At 44.7% G+C, this 19,274-nt stretch overlaps 1 protein-coding gene across 1 annotated transcript in view; it reads left to right on the forward strand.

Moving 5' to 3' along the window:
- ABCC11 (ATP binding cassette subfamily C member 11) overlaps positions 1-18,474 on the forward strand; it is a 59,575-nt gene extending 41,101 nt beyond the window's left edge. Inside the window, exons 20-29 of the mRNA XM_047837238.1 lie at positions 1,329-1,555; positions 1,676-1,813; positions 3,261-3,447; positions 7,923-8,012; positions 9,389-9,578; positions 11,070-11,229; positions 14,033-14,111; positions 14,785-14,898; positions 17,759-17,923; positions 18,051-18,474. Of these exons, the coding sequence (XP_047693194.1) occupies positions 1,329-1,555; positions 1,676-1,813; positions 3,261-3,447; positions 7,923-8,012; positions 9,389-9,578; positions 11,070-11,229; positions 14,033-14,111; positions 14,785-14,898; positions 17,759-17,923; positions 18,051-18,143 (1,443 nt within the window). The 3' untranslated portion in view covers positions 18,144-18,474. The remainder of the gene's footprint in view (positions 1-1,328; positions 1,556-1,675; positions 1,814-3,260; positions 3,448-7,922; positions 8,013-9,388; positions 9,579-11,069; positions 11,230-14,032; positions 14,112-14,784; positions 14,899-17,758; positions 17,924-18,050) is intronic.
- Positions 18,475-19,274: the final 800 nt, after the last annotated feature.

The raw sequence follows: 19,274 nt of genomic DNA on the forward strand, positions 1-19,274 counted from the left end.
GTAACATAGTATGTAAAATTACCTACTGGGTGGGAGCCCATGGAGTCCTAAGAACCTAACCCCAGCATGTAGGTGATGGAGGGAAGGATGGAGTCCAAGCAGCCTTCTTGGAGGAAGGGACCTCTCTGCTGTGACCTGAAGGGTGAGTCACATTCAGCCAGCTTAAATTAGGGGTTGAAGAGAAGCAGAGCATTTCTGGGAAATTTTATGATGCAAATAATTATTATTTATTAATAGTCAAAATGCACTTTCCTTCTCCCTCCCTCCTCCTTTTATTCCTTCCTTTACTTTTGGCCTTAATAGATAGGATTAACTTCTATTTATGTTTTGTTCTTGTGTTACAGCTTGAGAAATACATGGGGAAATGAAGTGGTCAGTTGGTCAGTTGTTCAGTGCCACAAACCTTTAAGAAACGCCTTCTGTAAAGAGTGTGGCTGTGCTGGGGCAGGGTGGTTGGGGAGCCTTGGGAGGTCTGGTCATGGTTTTGCCATTAACTACTTGGGTGACCTTGAGCAAATTGCTGAGCAACCTTCCCTTCTCTGGGCTTCAGTTTTCTCATCTGTAAAATGAGGACATGAACTGGATGCTTTTGCTAGAGCCCTTCCAGTACGAAATGTTCTTTGATCTCCAAAGGCCCTCATGTCCACTGCTTTTAGAGACCAAGTTAGGACACCATCTTCAAGAAAGGGCAGTCATGCTTAAATTCTACCCAAGACAACAAGTCATGTGCAATCACAGTAGTATTGCTGCTACTAATCTTCGGTAATCCTGATGAAAATGGTCCCATTTGTAGAAAATAATAAGTGCTGGTATTAATGGAATGCTAATTAGGATGCAGGAACTGTTCTGAGACTTTTAGTGTGTTACTTCTTCCTCCCTCTCCCTCCCTCCTCCCTTCCTTCAATCCTTTCCTTCCTTCCTTCCTTCCTCTCATAACAGGTCTATTAATATATAATTCATGTAATTATAAAGCTCACCCTTTTAAGCTGCATATCTCAAAGGTGTTTTTAGTCTATTTGCAGACTTGTGCAATCTTCACCATAACTCAGTAAAGTGTTGTTATCATCCCCATTTTACAAATGAGGACATTGAGACTCAGAGGGGTTAAGTAACTTGCCCAAAGTCACACAGCAGTAGGTGGAGGAGTTTGCTAACACTGGAACCCAGGCAGATTGACTATGGAGCTCATGCTTTTAGCCATTGCTCTAAACTGCCTCCCTTGCACACCCTTTAGGCTGTATCCTGCATCTCTTCAGGGCTGAGTATAACTGACATCTTCATCAAGTTCCAGAACTATCTCTTGATCTGGGTTGTTTTTGTCACTACAGGTTTTATGCTGCCCCATGAGCTTCTTTGACACAACCCCAACAGGCCGACTCCTGAACTGCTTTGCAGGGGACTTGGATCAGCTGGACCAGTTATTGCCCGTTGTTGCTGAAGAATTCTTAGTCCTGTTTTTGATGGTGGTCGCCATCTTGTTGGTTGTCAGTGTGCTGTCTCCATATATCCTGCTGATGGGAATCATATTAGTTACTGTTTGCCTTATTTATTATATGTAAGTGGGTTCTTTGTGCTTGTGAGCTGGGTCTGTGACTTGGGATACCAGGCTGGTATGTAGAACTGGTTGGTCCCTGAGGAGGACTGCCCAGGTCACTCACTCTCATTCTTGATGCAGGAAGTTTAAGATGGCCATCAACATGTTCAAGAGACTGGAGAACTATAGCCGCTCCCCTCTGCTCTCCCATATCCTCACTGCTCTGCAGGGCCTGAGCTCCATCCATGTCTATGGAAAAACTGAAGACTTCATCAGCAAGTGAGTCCTGTGCTGTCATCTGAGGATGATGGGGCAGTGGGGACTGTGGGAAGCAGGAAGGTGGCGAACAGAGGATCTGGAAATAGTGTTCTCTTCACATTATTTTATTCCATTTATTTCTGAGCTTCCAAGACCTCATCTATAAGATGATTCATATAGGAATAAGAAATATAAGTGATGCAGGAAATATTTGTAAACCTTAAAGACCTGTAGATATTGCATACACATATTAATATAATTAATAGTAAGAAGTGTTGCTGGGTCAGCACTTCTTGCATTGTTCTTTTTCTTTCACTTCCAAACAGGTATCTAATTTTAATAAAATACACGAAGCAATAGCTTTCTAAATAACAGAATTTCCTTCACTATTCATAACTATAGGTTTGTATTCTAAATGCTTGTTGATACAAACAAAAACACCCTATGACTGATGTTGAGCCTTAATTGTATCATATGAACTTACCCATTTGTAAAGATCAATCACACATGATCTGCCTTGAACTATAAGAGGCTCACAGTCTGGTGGAAGACAGGAGACACATACACACATTTTTGTAATAATACAGGGTTAAAAATGACTAATAACATAGGAGAAAAGCAGATAAAAGTCCATAAGGGTTCAGGGGGAACTTTAAAAAAAGGGAGGATGCCTGGGTGGTTCAGTAGGCTAAGCTTCTGACTCTTGATCTCAACTCAGGTCATGATCTCATGGTTTGTGGGATTGAGCCCCACGTCAGTCTCTGCACTGACAGTGTGGAGCCTGCTTGGGATTCTCTCTCTCCCTCTCTCTCTCTCTGCCTCTCTCTCTCAAAATAAATAAATAAACTTAGAAAAAAAAAAGACTTCAAGGGGGAAAGAGGTGGCATTGAGCCATCTGAAATGGGTTTGAAGCCTGGTAAGATTTGAGTGTGGGAGACAGTGTATGTCTGGTTAATTGGAATAATGGATGAACCACGGAACCAAGTCTCTCAGTGGGACTAGAGAGCACTCAAGGACTGTGCAGGTGCTGGGATTGAGGGCATCTTCAAATGATGCATTCATTCACCTACTGGGTGCTCAGAGCCACAGGGAAGATGGTAGTGAATAAGACAGACACAGCCCCTTCTCCAAGGTGGATAGATACTTGGAAGGGGTTGCTTCCCCTCACTCATGAGTAGATCCTGACATTTATTCACTCTTATTTTCCTGGGTAGGGAACTTCCCCTAACTGATGATCAAGGCCTAGGGAAGAGCCTGGGCTGATAAGTCAGTCAGAGCCTACTCCTAGATCTGGGGTCAGGCCAACTCCATGACCAAGAAAGGGGCAGGGAGAAGGCCCCCAAAGATAATTCAGGTTCCTTGGGTGGAGTGGGGAGCCGGATGCTGGAGGAAGCAACCAGTGTCCACTCCCAGGAAACTCTGGGTTAGACAAACACATGTTGTTTTCAGGTTGTCCTTTCTTTCTCAGGTTTAAGAGGCTGAGTGATATACAGAATAACTACATGCTGATGTTCCTGTCTTCCTCGAGATGGATGGCACTGAGGCTGGAGACCATGACCAACCTGCTGACCTTGACTGTGGCCTTGTTTGTGGTTTTTGGCATTTCCTCTGCCCCATATTCCTATAAAGCTATGGCTATCAGCCTCATCCTGCAGGTGAGGGAGGGACTCTCAGATAGTGGGGTTTTGGCTTGTGGCCTGTGGACAGACTCAGGGGTTCATGGGACTTTGATAACACCTTGGGTTTGGCCATTTGTGGCTTTATGAGTTGTGTGCTTGGCCTTCTGAATCTTCTGCTTTCCTGTTTTCCTGTCACCTCTGAACTGGGAAGTCTATATTTAAAGCTATTTAATGGAATCTTAGAGTATTGGGATTGAATGGAGCCCGCAGGCAGTCCAGTCCAACCCTCTTATTGTGAAGATGGGGACATTGAAGCCCAGAAAGGGAAATATTTGTCTGAATGTATAGAGCACTAGAAGTAGAGCCAGAATGGGGCACCTGGGTGGCTCAGGCAGTTGAACATCTGACTTTGGCTCAGTTCATGATCTCATGGTTCCTGTGTTCAAGCCCTGCGTCGGGCTCTGTGCTGACAGCTCAAAGCCTGGAGCCTGCTTCAGATTCTGTGTCTCCCTCTCTCTCTTTCTGCCCCTCCCCTGCTTGTGCTCTGTCTCTGTCTGTCTTTTTCTCTGTTTCTCTTTCTCTCTCTCAAAAATAAATAAACATTAAAAAATAAAGAAGTAGAGCCAGGGTAAGAACCAAGACCTGTTATTTGCTGTCTGGTATGTTTTCACTTTACTATCATTCGTTGAGTTAGCTATCAGGCTTCCTTCAGTTATCTAAGGAGTCATCCAGTCCCTCCCCTGAAACAGATCTTCTCAGACTTTAAAGTGCACAGGACTTGAAGCAGAACACTTTGCCCCAGCCTTGCAGGAATGTTCGGCCTGGGCACTGGTACAACTGACAGGAGGACCATGCTCTAGAGCACAGCCTTGGGTTTTCAGAGTCAGGTCCTGGGTGGGTAGGGTCTTGGAATCTAATTTTAAAAGCAGATTCTCTAGGGGATTCTGATGTAGCAGCCTGTAAAGCTCCTGGCCTGAGTTCCTCCACGTCCACTACACTGGGGCATGAGAGGGTCTAGCTGGCCAAGTTCATGTCTGCAGGGTCAGTCCAGGGCTAGCCACAAGGGCTGTGAGGCCAGAGGCTGGCTTTGCAGCCGCCTGGGGGAACACTGGTTACACAGTTCCAGCTCCCCGAGGGGGTGCTCATTAACTGCCTTCTCTATGGTCATGTGGCTTTCTCTCTAACTGGCTTTGGGTCTCATGTGTCCCAGTGGTGAGGCATCTTTTGGGTATGCCAAGGGGCTCCATCTTGCTCCTTGTTGAGCCCCTGCAGCAGGTATATATTTGCATAAATATGCAGTCCTGTACATGCACAGCCATGCCTGTGTGTGTGGAGCCTTCTGCAGGCACCCAGGCCATGCAGGTGGCTGTGCTGTGCTCACACTTGCCGACAGCTTACCAGTGCAACAACATGGAATGTACTGGACACTTGCACTGAGCTAGCACTTTGCTAGGTGCTTGTTGCACTTTCTTGCATTGAATTCTTACTACATTCCACGAGCTATAGAAAAATGGTTAAGATTGTGTGCTTTGGAATGTGGGTTCGAGCCAGGCTCTGCCCATTATTAGCTTTGGGGAAGCCTCTTACCCTCCTTGTACCTGGGGTTCTTCATTTTGTAAAAAGGAGATAATACAAGTTCCAAAATTACAGATTTGTGAGACATGTATAAACATGAGGATTAATGCATGTTGCACACCTAGAACAGTGCTTGGCCCAGAATAAATGCTCAGTAAATGTTAGCTGTTATTGTTCCTCACTTACAGGTAGGAAGTCAGAACTTCAGAGTTCCGTAACTTGCCCTGGTTCCCACCGCTGGTGAGAGATAGGTTTGTCCCTAGTGGGTCACACTCCTCTCCTCTCTGTCTTCCTCTCTCTGACAAACACACATATGCGCATGTGCGTGCGCGCGCGCGCACACACACACACACACACACATGCATGTGCCAGTGCAGAGTTGCCCCCAAACCTTCCAAAACTCGGGGAGAGGTACCACACTGGTGTCAAAGGGGATCTGGAGTCACCAAGGCCAGATATCCCTCCTGGTTCCTATATGACATGGGCCAGGGGGGCAAAGCTTGGGGCAATGTTATCGTGTGCTGGCCCAGGCAAGAGGGGCGGGGTCTCATCTCTCCCAGGGTGCACTGTGCACATGAGGCACCTCTCAAAGGTCTCCCCAGCTTGTTCCATCACAGGAAACTAGTTAGGAGTTCTGCTGGAGGCCTGACTGCTTCAAAATGGCCCTGGATTTATTTTTTCTTCTCCATGTCTGCTGTCCTGTTCAAGTGTCTCATCTCTATCCTAGGTAGCAACCTCGAAGCCTCCTCTCCTCCCCTTGAAGCCCCTCCTGTCTACCTCCTACATCTCACCAGAGTGACCTTTAGTTACAGTTTTCCTGATGTCACTGTCTTGTTTAGAGCCCTCAGAGATTCCCTGTCTCCTTATGCTAAACCTAAGCTATGGGCCGTGCCCTCAGGCCCCTCAAATCTGGCCCTGTGACCCCAGCATACATCTTTCCTCTGGCCACACTGGTGCCTTGCTGACTTCTGCATGCACTCTCGATGAAATTATGTTCAAGCTTTGGGTAGCAGGAATCACACACCATGTTGCTTTGCAACCTTAAGAACTGTAAATAATTGAGATGCTCCTGGCCTCCAGCCAGCAAATGCTAGAACCAGTTCAAAATGGCCTTGGCAGTTTGGAGGCTTATTATGTGATGTATCCAGAAGGCTGGGGTAAGCTCTTCTTTGTTAATTTAGTGACCTAGCATGAATCCATGAGCATTCTATCTTTTTGCCCTGGCATCCACATCCTGGCTTCATCCTCAGGATTGTCTATTCAAGGTCACAAAATGGCTGCTGCAGCCCCAAGCAACATATCCTCACCAAATAACCACCAAAAGTTAGAAAGGAGAGAACTTTTTTCATGTGCCCTGTTTTAAGAACAAGGAGCAGCTTCCCAGAATATTCCCATCTGACTCTTCCTCATGCTTCATTGGCCAGAACTGTAGCATGGCTCACACCTTAAACCTATCAATGACAAGAGGAATGGAGTTAACCAAGTCTCCCTGGAGCACCAGGCTGCCAGATACCTGAGCATAATGGAGGTTGTGCTAGCAAGAAAGAAAAAAGGGACCGGCTACTAACAAGGCAACCAGCCATGTCTGATACACTGACTGGAGGAAGGGCAGTCTCCTTGGGCTCCTTTCCAACTGTCAGTGTCATTTCATTATGGCATCCACCTTCTCTGACTTCTAAAGGGCTTTCCTTCCCCTTCCCGTACTCTTTGTTCCAGTCATAGCCGAATGGCATGCAAGGCCTTGAATATATCCTGCTACTTACTATTTTCAGGACTTTGTCCCCTCTCTATGGAGTGCCCTTCTCCACCCATTTTTAACCTGCTAAATCCCACCTCTCCTTAAAATGAAACTCCTGTGCCAACTGCTGCAGGAAGACTTCCCTGTGGCCCTTGTCTGGGGGGACCTTGTCTGGGGGGGTCCTTAATGGCTCCCCATAGTGCCTCCCAGGGTGAAGTACATCCGCTTGTGCTGGCATTCTCTGTTGACCCATCTGTCTCCCCACCTGACTGGGAGCTCCTTGAGGGCAGGGCCTGGGTCTGTTGCAGTTTGGGGCACAGATCCTGGCTTGGCACATGGCATAGAGCCCTCAGGGAGTGTGCTGAATAAATTCATAGTGAACTTATTGTCCAGCACTTTCTTCATGGCCTGTTTGCCCACATCTTGGACCAGGGGGATGGGGAGTATGAAGATTGGGTTCCCCATCTCAGCTCTACCTCCAGGTTCCAGGTGATTCTGTGTATGTTATTTCCCCTTTTAGACCTCAGTTGTCCTCATCTCTGGTGCCTCCAATTCCTGAGCATCCTTGAGACTCCTTAAAGGCAAGGCCAGAAACAAGGACTTGGGTGTAGGCAGATTATTTGAGATGTGCTCCTAAGAAACATGACTGAGGGAGCAGGAGAGAGAGAGGCAGGGAAGGAGAAACTCTGTTATGGGCAAGTGTCATTGAGGTTGCTGTTTCTGGGTCACCACCTCTCAACTCTACTGGCACCTTCTGAGAAGCAAATAGGATGCTCCCTGGATTGTCCCCCAGAGACTGAGGGACAGGAGCCTTCATTTACTGGCTCCTTTCCCCATTAGTTGAGGGTTTGCCCACAGCACTTTCACTCCCCTGTGTTTTGGGGCTGCAACTGTGCATGGACAGAAGGGGCTCCTGTGGTGTGAGTGAAGGTTTTGAGCAGAAAGCAGAAATACACACAAAGGGTACTTGAGGTGGGATAGTGTCAGTGGTGTCTTGCCCAGAACTGCACGCCATCACGCAGCTAACCTCAGAAGTGGGCTTGAGGGGCACCAAAGGTATCTGCTCCACTCTTGTAAGGAAATTGTCTTAGTTTGAGAAGTCACTCAGGAGGGGTGGTGATGAGTGTTTTTTAGGGGCATTGAAATCCTAAGCACACCCCTGTCAGTTTCTTGACCTGATGCTTCTCCTTCACTCCAGCTGGCATCCAACTTCCAGGCCACTGCCCGGGTTGGTTCAGAGACAGAGGCATACTTCACTTCCGCAGAGAGGATGCTGCAGTACATGAAGGTGGGATGCAGGTCTGGGTTCGGTGTGGGGAGCTCAGGAAGTTTTCACACCCATGTCTGGGGCTCAGCTTCCATGGCCTCTGCAAGCTCCAGCACCCCAGGGGTCCTGAGACTTTTTCAAGAGGCAATTGCAGCCCCTCCCCATCTTCCCTGGACCTGTGGATGTCATTTCTTAGAAACCCTTCCATACTCTATGACCCATTTTCATCACATCCCCCACAGCTTTCCTGGATGTAGAGAGAATAATCTGCACTTTTTAGAAATGAGAGTTTTGCCCAAGTATAAAAACAATAATAATGTCAATAATAATTGGTATTATTATTATTATTGCTTCTATTTGTGTTAGAGTTGTTAAGAACACAGGTTTTAGAGCCAGATCACCTGGGTTCAAGTCCAAGCTTTGCCACTTGAGTCAGCCGTGTAAACTGGGGACAGGTCACTGTATCTACTTCATTGGGTTATTACAAAGATTAAATAACACAAGATGTAAAGCACTTAGTACAGTGCCTGGCTCACAGTAAAGGCTCAATATTTTTATGTATAGATTATCTCATGGAACCACAAAACACTTTTATAAGGTTGATTGAATTATCATCCCCCTGGAAGAGGAAACTGAGGCTTGGCCAGGCTCAGCATCTTGCTTAAGATTGCACAGCCGGGGACTGGCAGAGCCTTTAAAACCAGTTCTCCAGCCCCTGTTAATAGGAGCAGAATTTGTGAATCATAGAACTTTGATTTAACATGAAGGGATGCTATTGTTCATACCACCTGTGGTGAAGGGCTGTGACTTGTGGATTGTGCTTCTTTTCCATCATTCAGGCCTCAGGACATACCCAGCTGTGCTTGATTCAGTTATGAGCTTGAAGTCAGGCAGTCCTGGTCAGAGTTCATAAGCTCTATGATCTTAAATAAGTAATTTAACCCATTTGAGCCTCTATTTCCTTGTGTGTGAAATGCATTTAAAATTACCTACCTCATTGATAAGGATAGAGGGAGCATAAGTCTGCACAAGGCCGCTGAGCTATAAAACATGCCCCAAAGGGGTCAGTTAGCTCTGCTGCCTTTATTGTCACTGTTCTAGATTCTATTTCTTTAGAGCCTCACATAATAAATTAGAATAAGTTCTCTATGTTAATAACAGGGGGGCTAGCCAAATGGTCTCTCACTTTTTGGGGTTAAAATTATGTGCATGTCAGGTAAGTGGAGCAGGATGTTCCTCTTGGGGTGCTCCTGCGATTACACAGCTGGTGGCTTGAGCCCAGTGTGAGACAGGCTGGGGTGGGTTACACACCCAACAGCTGGAAGCCAGTGGGTCAGCAGGAGATAGGCAGAGATTAATGATAACTATTTATTTCTTTTTCTTTCTTCAAAAATGAGATGTGTGTCCCTGAGGCTCCTTTGCACATAGAAGGCATGAGCTGTCCCCCTGGGTGGCCACAGCACGGAGAAATCACATTCCAGGATTATCAGATGAAATACAGAGACAACACACCCATTATCCTTAATGGCATCAACCTGACAATTCATGGCCAAGAAGTGGTGGGCATCGTGGGAAGGACAGGCTCTGGTGAGTGGCATGTCCTGGGGCACCCCCTGTCCTCAACTTTGACCTGTGGGTGTTGGACCTATTTCCAGGCATGTGTTTACTCAGTGACCCCACAGATGTTTATTGGGCCCTCACTTTATACCATGCACTAGTAAACAGAACCCAAGGTCCTGCTATCATGGAAAAAGTCCTGCTTTTCCACTGGAAAAGATAGGTGTTAAGTCATCAAATTAGGAAATATAAGGTAAAATATAAGGTAAAATATAAGGTAAAAATATAAGGTAAAATATAAGGTAAAATATAAGGTAAAAATATAAGGTAAAAAAATATAAGGTAAAATATAAGGTAAAATATAAGGTAAAATAAGGTAATTACAGATTGTGATGAATGTCATGGAGGAAGTAAAAGGGTGCCATTAACAGAGTAATGGGGCTGAGCTCTGGTGAGCTACAGTGGCCTGGGCTCTGAGGCCAGCATTTTAGCTGAGCCAGGAAGGATGGATAGGGTGCAGGGGAGGAGTGTTTCAAGCAAGGGGCATTACAGGGCTCTGTTAGGGCGAAGAGCAGGTCCAGGAGTGAAGTCCGGGTCCTGCTTCTCCTTCCTTCTTACCATTCCTAGACCTCTCTTATCAGCCTCCTTCTTTGTCCTCTCCATTATGACTTCTTTCCCTCCCTTCCTCTCTTATTACTTTTGGGAGGTCTGGTCTAAGTGTAGCTCCCTCCTTTTTTACATTGTTCAAAGATGCTCCTCAGACTTGATTCTTGGCCCACTCTTGTGTGCCTAGGAGCTGCCTCCTCCAGGTAGACCTCTAGGAAGACAAGAACCTTCATGGGTCTCCACTTCCTCAGGCCCCCTGCAGGCCTTGCACTCCTGCTAGGTGAAGAGCTTCTACCTGTGTTCTTTGGTGTGTCCTTCCCTTTCTACTTCTTGCCTGCAATTGGCCTGAGAGGGCTGCAGTCTGACGTAGAGAAGCTACTATGGGTCTAGGATGTGATGAAGAAAGGTGAGGAGGGCAGAATGTTGAACTGGAGAGCACTGTTCTCTCTCAAGGAAGCAGCCGCACTTAGCTCCTGCTGCTTGTTATGTGGGAGGATGTGGGACTAGTGTTGCCAGTTCTAGGATTCAAGAAGAGCATGCTATTTGAAATTTTGTACATAGGAAAAAAAAAAAAAGAAATTTTGTACATAGGATCTTTGGATTTTTTAAATGCTGGCAAAAATTTAGAAAATAACAGTAGCACTGTATGTGTGAAACAGAATATATGAATGGCTGGATATACCCAGGGGCTCCAGTTGTGCCCTCTGATCTAGGCTGTAAGAAATCTGCTCATGGTTTGGGGCACTAGTTGGAGCAGAGACTCCACTCCTCTTCTGCTCTCTCAGGGCTCAGGGTGACAAAGGATGGGCCATGGAGGGAAGCAGGTCAGGTGTGAACTCCAGGTGTGGCCTGTGCTGCTTCTAGTGCAAATCAGGAAACTGCCTTTAGTGCCCCTGCATATTTCTTGCCCAACAGGGAAGTCCTCCTTGGGAGTGGCTCTCTTCCGCCTGGTGGAGCCTGCAGCAGGCCGGATTCTCATAGATGGTGTGGACATCAGCAGTATTGCCCTGGAGGACCTGCGGTCCAGGTTCTCAGTTGTCCCTCAAGATCCTGTCCTGCTTTCAGGAACCATCAGGTAAAGCAGAGGATGGGGTCCTGGGAGGGGTGGCAGGACCAGGATGCCAGGGCTGGGCTGTCTTTGGTTAGCTGGTGCCCAGTGCTCCAGTTTTGGGGCTTCTGATCTCTTGGCAAGCTGGGCCACTCACTGGGACTCACTGAAATGTTCCTGAAGATTGAATGAAACCCTGATATACACAAGAGCACTTTGTAAACTATAATATGGTAAACAAAAGAAAGGCATAATTTTTAGTTTTTTAAAAACTGATGGGATTGGTCAGATTTTAGTTCACCATTAAGCATTTGCATTTTGGCTACCACTTTATTCTTTTATGTCTAGATGTGGTTTATTCTCTTCTCTCCTCCCACTGGATAAAGCTGAAGGAGGCATTTAGGCTAGATGTTAGGGAACATTTCTTCACAGGATGCACATTCCAGGCAGAGGAGAAGTGAACAAGAATCCAGGCAGTTCAGTCAGCAAAGCAGATGGAACTGGATCTTTCAGCCTCTTCGCCTTTCTATTTCCTCAGATGTCAACTCTGGGACTAAACTTTATCAAGATTCATATTCCTACTTAACAGTGCACATTAAAGCTATGTTGGAACATTAAGGCATGGAGATTGAGGAAGTCTAATGCATTAAAAATTAAGCTAGATTCCTCATGTTTTAGGGATGTTTAAGGGGCATTATCAGAGGCAAGAGGATAAACTGACCCCTAGAGCTCCGTTCAATCACTTATTCATTTACTCATTATTACTTCCTCCCTTTCTTCCCCTCCTTGCTTTCTTCCTCCCTTCTGCCTCCTTCCTTCTCTCCCTCCCTTTCATTTCTTCCTTCTATCCCTCCCTCCCCTTCCTTCCTCTGTCCTCTTCCTTCCTTCCTTCCATCCCTCCTTCCTTCCTTCCTCCCTCCCATTCCTTTCTTTCTTCCCTCTCCTTCCTTTCCTCCCTCCCTTTCCTGCTTCCTTCCTTCCATCCTTCCTCTCTCCCCCCTCCCTTCTTTCATTCATTTAATTTACCTTTTCTGAGGCTTTCCTAGGTCCAGACATTGTACTAAGGCCTGAGGACACTTGGATGAATGATCACTGCCTGTACTCCTCCTGAGGAGTTCAGAATGTAGTCATGGAGTGGGTGGGTGGGTATAGAGACATAAGAACCAACAGATTATAATACAAGGTGATATTTACCAGATCAGAGATATGAACAAAGTGTGAAAGAGCCCAGAAGTAGGTCAAATAGTCCTACTTGGGTGAATCCAGAAAGGCTCCATAGAGGAAAGAATATTTGAGCAGAGCCTTGAAGGATAAGTAGGAGCTTGTCTGGAAGAAAAAGGGGAGAAAGACTTTTTAGGAAGAGTGCATAGTATGTGCACAAACAGGGGACTTTAAAATGGTTGTGTTAGGGGAATGAGATAATAGTGATAGATCTCTGTGTTAAGCTAGAACCTGGACAAATCTATTGTGCCTTGGTATAGGTGTAATAAAAATATGAATTAACATTTTTTGAGCATTTATATGTGATAGCCCATGCTTTAATGTTCTGTCTCATTTAACTGTCACCCCAACCCTATGAGGTAGGCACTACTGTTACCTTACTTTATAGGGGAAGACACTGAACTTAGACAGGAAAAGTGACTTGTTTCAGGAGACACACAAGTAAATGGTAAAGATGAGGTATAACTCCAGGTAGTCTCATGCCTTAGCCAGTGATATTCCCTCCTTGCAGCAGGGAGAAGTGTGAACTAGAATAGAGGAAACCTGGGTTCTCTATCCATTACAGTTTCATCTATCTCTGAGTGTCTCTGATTCTAGCCTATCTCTCAGACTGACTTGTGGTGTGACCTTGAACAAGCATTTAACACTGATAAGCCATAATTTCCCCATCAACCAAAGGGGTATACCCATCCCTTGAGGGGAAAGGGTGTCAATGAGTCTGTCTATGAAAATGTTTTGGAGACTATCAAATATCATGCAGATAAGACATTCTACCTCCAGCTTTAATACAATCTAGCCCTACACACAAAATGTGTGTGTCTGCCAAAACTGGGGACAGATAAAGCAGAGATTAAGAATAGGTTTTAATCAGAGGTGCCTGGCTGGCTCAGTTGGTTAAGCATGTGACTTCAGCTCATGTCATGATCTCGCAGTTTGAGAGTTTATGAGGTTGAGCCCTGCATCAGGCTGACAGTTCAGAGCCTGGAGCCTGCTTCAGATTCTCTCTCTGTCTCTCTCTCTCTCCCTCTCTCTGCCCCTCACCTACTTGTGCTCTCTCTCTCTCAAAAATAAATAAAACATTAAAAAATATTTTGGAGAAAAAGAATAGGTTTTAATCAGGACTGAGTGGTTGCATAACGCAGGAGAATTAATAATGTTGCCTATGCCAAATGAAAGTGAAAACTTTAATGGGTATAAAGTCCAGATAGATCCCAACCTGATGTTGCTTGGATGATCGATTAGGATTTTTTTCACTGCAAAAGACAGAAAAATCAACCCCACCACAGTGAGATACAACTTCACTCCTACTGGGATGGCTATAAATGAAAAAAGAAAAAGGACCATAATGAGTGTTGGCAAGGATGTTGAGAAACTGGAACTCACGTTCACTGCTGGTGGGAATATAAAATGGTACAGCCTCTGTGGAAAACAATTTGGCATTTCCTCAAAAGTTAAAAATAAAATTACCATATGATCCAGCAATTCTTATTCTAGGTATATACTTAAAAGAGGTAAAAGTGGGACTTGAGCAAATATTTGTATATCAGTGTTATATAGACTGTTCAATGGTTGCATGTGGTTATGGAACACTTCTCTTCTTATATGGCAGATTCAACCTAGACCCCTTTGACCGCTACACAGATGAGCAGATATGGAATGTCTTGGAGAGGACATTCCTGAGCATGACAGTAAGTAGCTCCAAGACCCGATTTTTAGTTTTAGCCTGCCTCTTCAACAGCGGTGCCTGTTGGTCCTTTGGGGCTCATCTCGCATGATATTCCAGATGCTGCCATTTTGGGGGCATAGATAAAATAATCTCATGGAGATGAGATGATTTTGGATTCCTAAATAAAGTCTGATGGCACTCAGACACTAACAGTGAACCAGGCATGTTCTAGACTCAGGGGACACAGCAAAGGCAAGGTAGGTAAAGTGTTTGCCCTCCTGGTGCTTACATTCAATGGGAGATAAACACAACAAATAAATGGACACATGAGATACTTTCAGGTAGTAACAACAGTTACTTCAGTCAGGGAGCAGCTCTTTTATGTGGAATGGCCAAGCTAGGCCCCTTTAAAGATGGGGCATTTGACCTGAGATCAAATGTTGAGGGGGCAGTAGGGTGCAGATCTTCAAGAGAACATTCCAGCACAGGAGCTAGCATATACAAAGACCCTGAGATGGGAGTGAAAGAGGCACAGATAAGGAAGAGAAATATCAGCGATTGGAGTATAGAGAGATGAGGAGTGTTACAAAGTGTGATAGGGGAGGTCTGATGGGGTCAAGTTAGGTCTCACCCCACAGTGGCCTGCATGCCCACATGCCTATGTAGTCTATATCTCATTTTCCCTGATATTACAGATCTCAAAGTTACCCCAAGGACTGCAAGCAGAAGTTGTGGAAAGTGGCAGAAACTTCTCTGTGGGGGAGAGGCAGCTGCTCTGCATTGCAAGAGCACTCCTTCGCAACTCCAAGGTGAGACCACAGATGGCGCCCAGTTTGGGTAACCACACTGGCTATTTCTCCCTCCATCTCCACGGGACAGTGGGTGCTATGCTATACATTTTCCCACAAATACACAACAGGCTTCCTCATGTCACTGATTGCTAATCTGCCCATATCTTGAGTGTGGGGGGCACTCACGCTGGGCTCTCTCAAAACTCTGATCCCCTGCAGCTAAGCTGAATGATCCACCACTGGAACTAAATCATGATGCATTTCCCTTAAAAAAGTTAAAGTTGAGAAGCTTATTAATTTAACAGTTTTCTATCATATATTCTTTTTAAAACTTGGGTATAAGACATTCCCTTGTCTTTTTTTTTTTTTTTTTTTGAGAGAGAGAGAGAGGGCACAAGTAAGCAAGGGGCAGAGAGAGAGAGAGAGAGAGAGAGAGAGAGAAGTGGGGCCCACACTCACCTAAAGTGGGGCTTGAGCTCACTTGATGCAGACTTGAACTCATAACTGTGAGATCATGATCTGAGCCAAAGATGCTTAACCAACAGAGCCACCCAGACGCCCTCCCTTGTCTTTATTAGAGCTGGAAATCAGATGATAGCTGTTCCAGAGCTAATTAATTAATTAGTTTCAGATGTAGAATTTAGTGATTCGTCACTTACATACAACACCCAGTTCTCACCACAAGTGACAAGTGCCCTCCTTAATACCCATCACCCATTTAACCCATCCTCTTACCAACCTCCCCTCCAGCAACCCTCAAGTTTGCTCTCTATAGTTGAGATTCTATTTTCTGGTTTGCCTCTCTTTATTTTTTTCTCCCTATGTTCACCTGTTTTGTTTCTTAAATTCCACATATGAATGAAATTATATGGTATTTGTCTTTTTCTGATTGATTTATTTCACTTAGCATAATACTCTGTAACTCCATCCATATCACTATAAATGCAAGATTTCATTCTTTTTGATGACTAATATTTATGTAAATATAAATATATATAAATATATAATATAAATAAATATAAATACATATATGTGTGTGTGTGTGTGTGTATATATATATATATATATGCCAAATCTTTTTTTATCCATTCATTGGTTGATGGATATCTGAGCTCTTTCCATAGTTTGGCTATTGTTGATAGCACTGCTATAAACATTGGGGTACATGTGCCCCTTCAAATCAGCACTTCTGTATCCTTTGGATAAATACCTAGTAGTGCAATTGCTGGATCATAAGGTAGTTCTATTTTTAACTTTTTGAGGAACCTACCTGTGCTAGTCAGGAGCAAATTTTCTCATATTATGTCACACACAGGTACTCATATGTACACATATATCCAAAGGATACAAAAATATAGATTTGAAAGCGTAAATGTATCCCATGTTTATAGCAGCTTTATCAACAATAGCCACACTATGAAAAGAGCCCAGACGTCCATCAACTGATGAATGGGTAAAGATTTGGTATATATATATATATATATACATCGGAGTATTACTCAGCAATCAAAAAGAATGAAATCTTGCCATTTATAATGATGTAGATGGAGCTAGAGTGTATTATGCTAAGCGGAGTACGTCAGTCAGAGAAATACAAATACCACATGACCTCACTCATATGGAATTTAAGAAACAAAACAGATGAACATATGGGAAGGGGAGGGGTAAAGAGAGAGGGAAACAAACAATAAGAGACTCTTAATGATGGACAACAAACTGAGGGCTGGAGGGATGTGGATGGGGGATGGGCTAGATGGGGGATAAGGTATTAAGGAGGGCACTTGTGATGAGCATTGAGTGTTGTATGTAAGTGATGAATCACTAAATCCTACTCCTGAAATCAATATTGCACTGTATGTTAACTAACTAGAACTTAAATAACAATTAAGAAGAAAAGCAGGCAGAGCTCAGTGGGGTTGGAAGCTTGGGGCAAGGTTTCACAGGAAGAACTATTCCCCTCTTTCTAGCAGAGATGAAAGACAGAATTTGCAATATGCATGTAGCAATTTCTTAACTACTTAGTTTCTAATTTTATGGTTACTAGGCTACTGGTGCCAAAGTTGCTTTCTCTATATTGTTTCCCAAATTTGAGTCATCACTTTGTGACTTTTGTCATATCTACATACAGTCTCTCCTTTGACTTATCTGCGATGCTCCCCCCCCCCATTTTTTTTTAAAACAGCCTTATTCTAGGGGCTCCTGGGTGGCTCAGTCAGTTGTGTCCCAACTCTTGATTTAAATTCAGGTCATGATCTGAGGGTTGTGAGATCAAGCCCTGTGTCTAGCTCTGTGATGAGTGGGAGCCTGCTTAGGATTCTCTCTTTCTGTCTCTCTCTCTGCCTCTCTTGCCCACTTGCATGCGCTCTCTCTCTAAAAAAAATAATAAAACCAAAAAAAGCCTCATTCTATACAGTAACAGTTGTGAAATCATATTTCTGTGCTAGTTATATTTTTCTAATGCATATGGTTAATAAAATAAAATAAAAATGTTAAAGTAAAGAGAATGTTTATCCATATACTATCCACACCATCTCATATGCCATCCGAGGGTATGCATATGCCTCACTTTGGGAAATGCCAGTCTGTGTTAATTCAGGCAAATAGGAAGGCAGTTCATAAAACAAGAAGTTGTGACTGGGACATTTTCATTTTCAAGAACTTAATTCTCTGGTTACAAAAAAAAAAAAAAAGCTCTTGGTCAAGACCTAACATTCTCTTCAACATAATGGACAATTAGAGCTCAGAGTAGGTTTTAAACTCAATCCAAATCTTTCCATCTTTCAGCTAAGGGACTCAGTGGATTAGTGGTAGACCCAGGTCTAGATCCAGGGCTCAGGGCCAGAGGAAGCTGCCTTCACCCCTGTTTTGTGTCCACCAGATCATCCTTATTGATGAAGCCACAGCCTCCATTGATGTGGAAACGGATACCCTGATCCAGCACACAATCCATGAAGCCTTCCAGGGCTGCACAGTGCTGGTCATTGCACACCGCATCACCACTGTGCTCAATTGTGACCGCATCCTGGTCATGAGCAACGGGAAGGTGAGACTTGAGTCCCTGGGGCAGTGGGAGGACGGGTGCTCAGGCTAGCACCCCAAGGAGGCCTTTGGATCCTTCAAGGCTGAGCTCAGTGGTGTCCCTCCCCTCTCCTCCTTTCTTACTCTCCCAGGTTGTAGAGTTTGACAGGCCTGAGGTCCTGCAGCAGAAGCCTGGGTCTGTGTTTGCTTCCCTGTTGGCAACAGCCAATTCTTCACTGAGCTAAAGGGGACCGGTGACTGCGTGGAGGCTGATGGCACAGCCAAGTGCAGCTGTGAGGCCTGCTGTCTGTGACCTTCTTGTGTAGAGATGGCTACTTCTCTTGAAAGCAGGGCTGAAACATGCTCAAGGGTGCTGGTAATGGGACAGAAAAGAAGATTGAGGGGAGCAAAACCTGGAATAGGCCACTCTGTGGCTCCCCAGACCTGAGAACCCCCGCACACCATTTGAGACCATGTGGACAAATCATCATGTGCCTCTTTTTAACTGATATGTTGAGTAATTTCATAATAATGTGAAACTTTATTATGGTTTCTGGATCTGTGTGAAAAGTATTGAAAATGCTGTATTGATTTTGTAAAAAAAAAAAAACAACAAAAGAAAAAGTTACATTGTCTATTCTGCTTTTTTGTTAAGCTAGTACTCCATTCAGCTGCAGGGAAGAGAGATTCCCTCAAACTGACTTCTGGAAAAGGGACTTCATTGGTTAATGTAATGGAAAGGTCCAGAGAAAGTTCTAGGTTGGGAGCCAGTACCTAAAAGACATCTGCCCTGTGAACTCTGCCTCTTCTTCTCTCAGTGATACTCTTCTTTTATGGCCTTACTCTTTGACCTTCTCTCTCCTCATGGTGGTAGCAAGGCTGCCAACAGCACTAGCCTCACGTCCTACCAGCTTAGCACCCTGGAAAGAAGTTTCCCCAGATGATACCAGGAAAAGTTTCATGGCTAAATTTCACTGGGCCAACTTGGGCCATGTGCTCATCCTGAACAAGTCACATGCTAGGTTGCTAGATACAGTGACTGCTCAGGCCCAAGTCACATGTCCACACCTGGACCTGGGGATGGGGTCAGCTGTCCTGAATCATATGGACTGAGAATGGAGGGGGTTATTTCTCCAAAATAAATTTGGGGTGTTCTTACTACATGAAGGAGAAATGGATATAGAAGCTGGGCAGGCCGCAAATAGTAGTTGTCTACCATGTTTATTTACTGATTAGAGCATAAACGGCTGGAAAAAGGGTTAGTTTGTAATATGTGCCAACTGGAAAAAAGATTACTTATCTCCCCACTCCTCCAATAGCAAAGGTAATTATTTTCAACTTACCTCTAAGAGGAGCTCATTGGTGGGAGCAAAATG

The sequence above is a fragment of the Prionailurus viverrinus genome, chromosome E2 (assembly GCF_022837055.1).
Source record: "Prionailurus viverrinus isolate Anna chromosome E2, UM_Priviv_1.0, whole genome shotgun sequence".
Classification (NCBI taxonomy): Eukaryota; Metazoa; Chordata; class Mammalia; order Carnivora; family Felidae; genus Prionailurus; species Prionailurus viverrinus.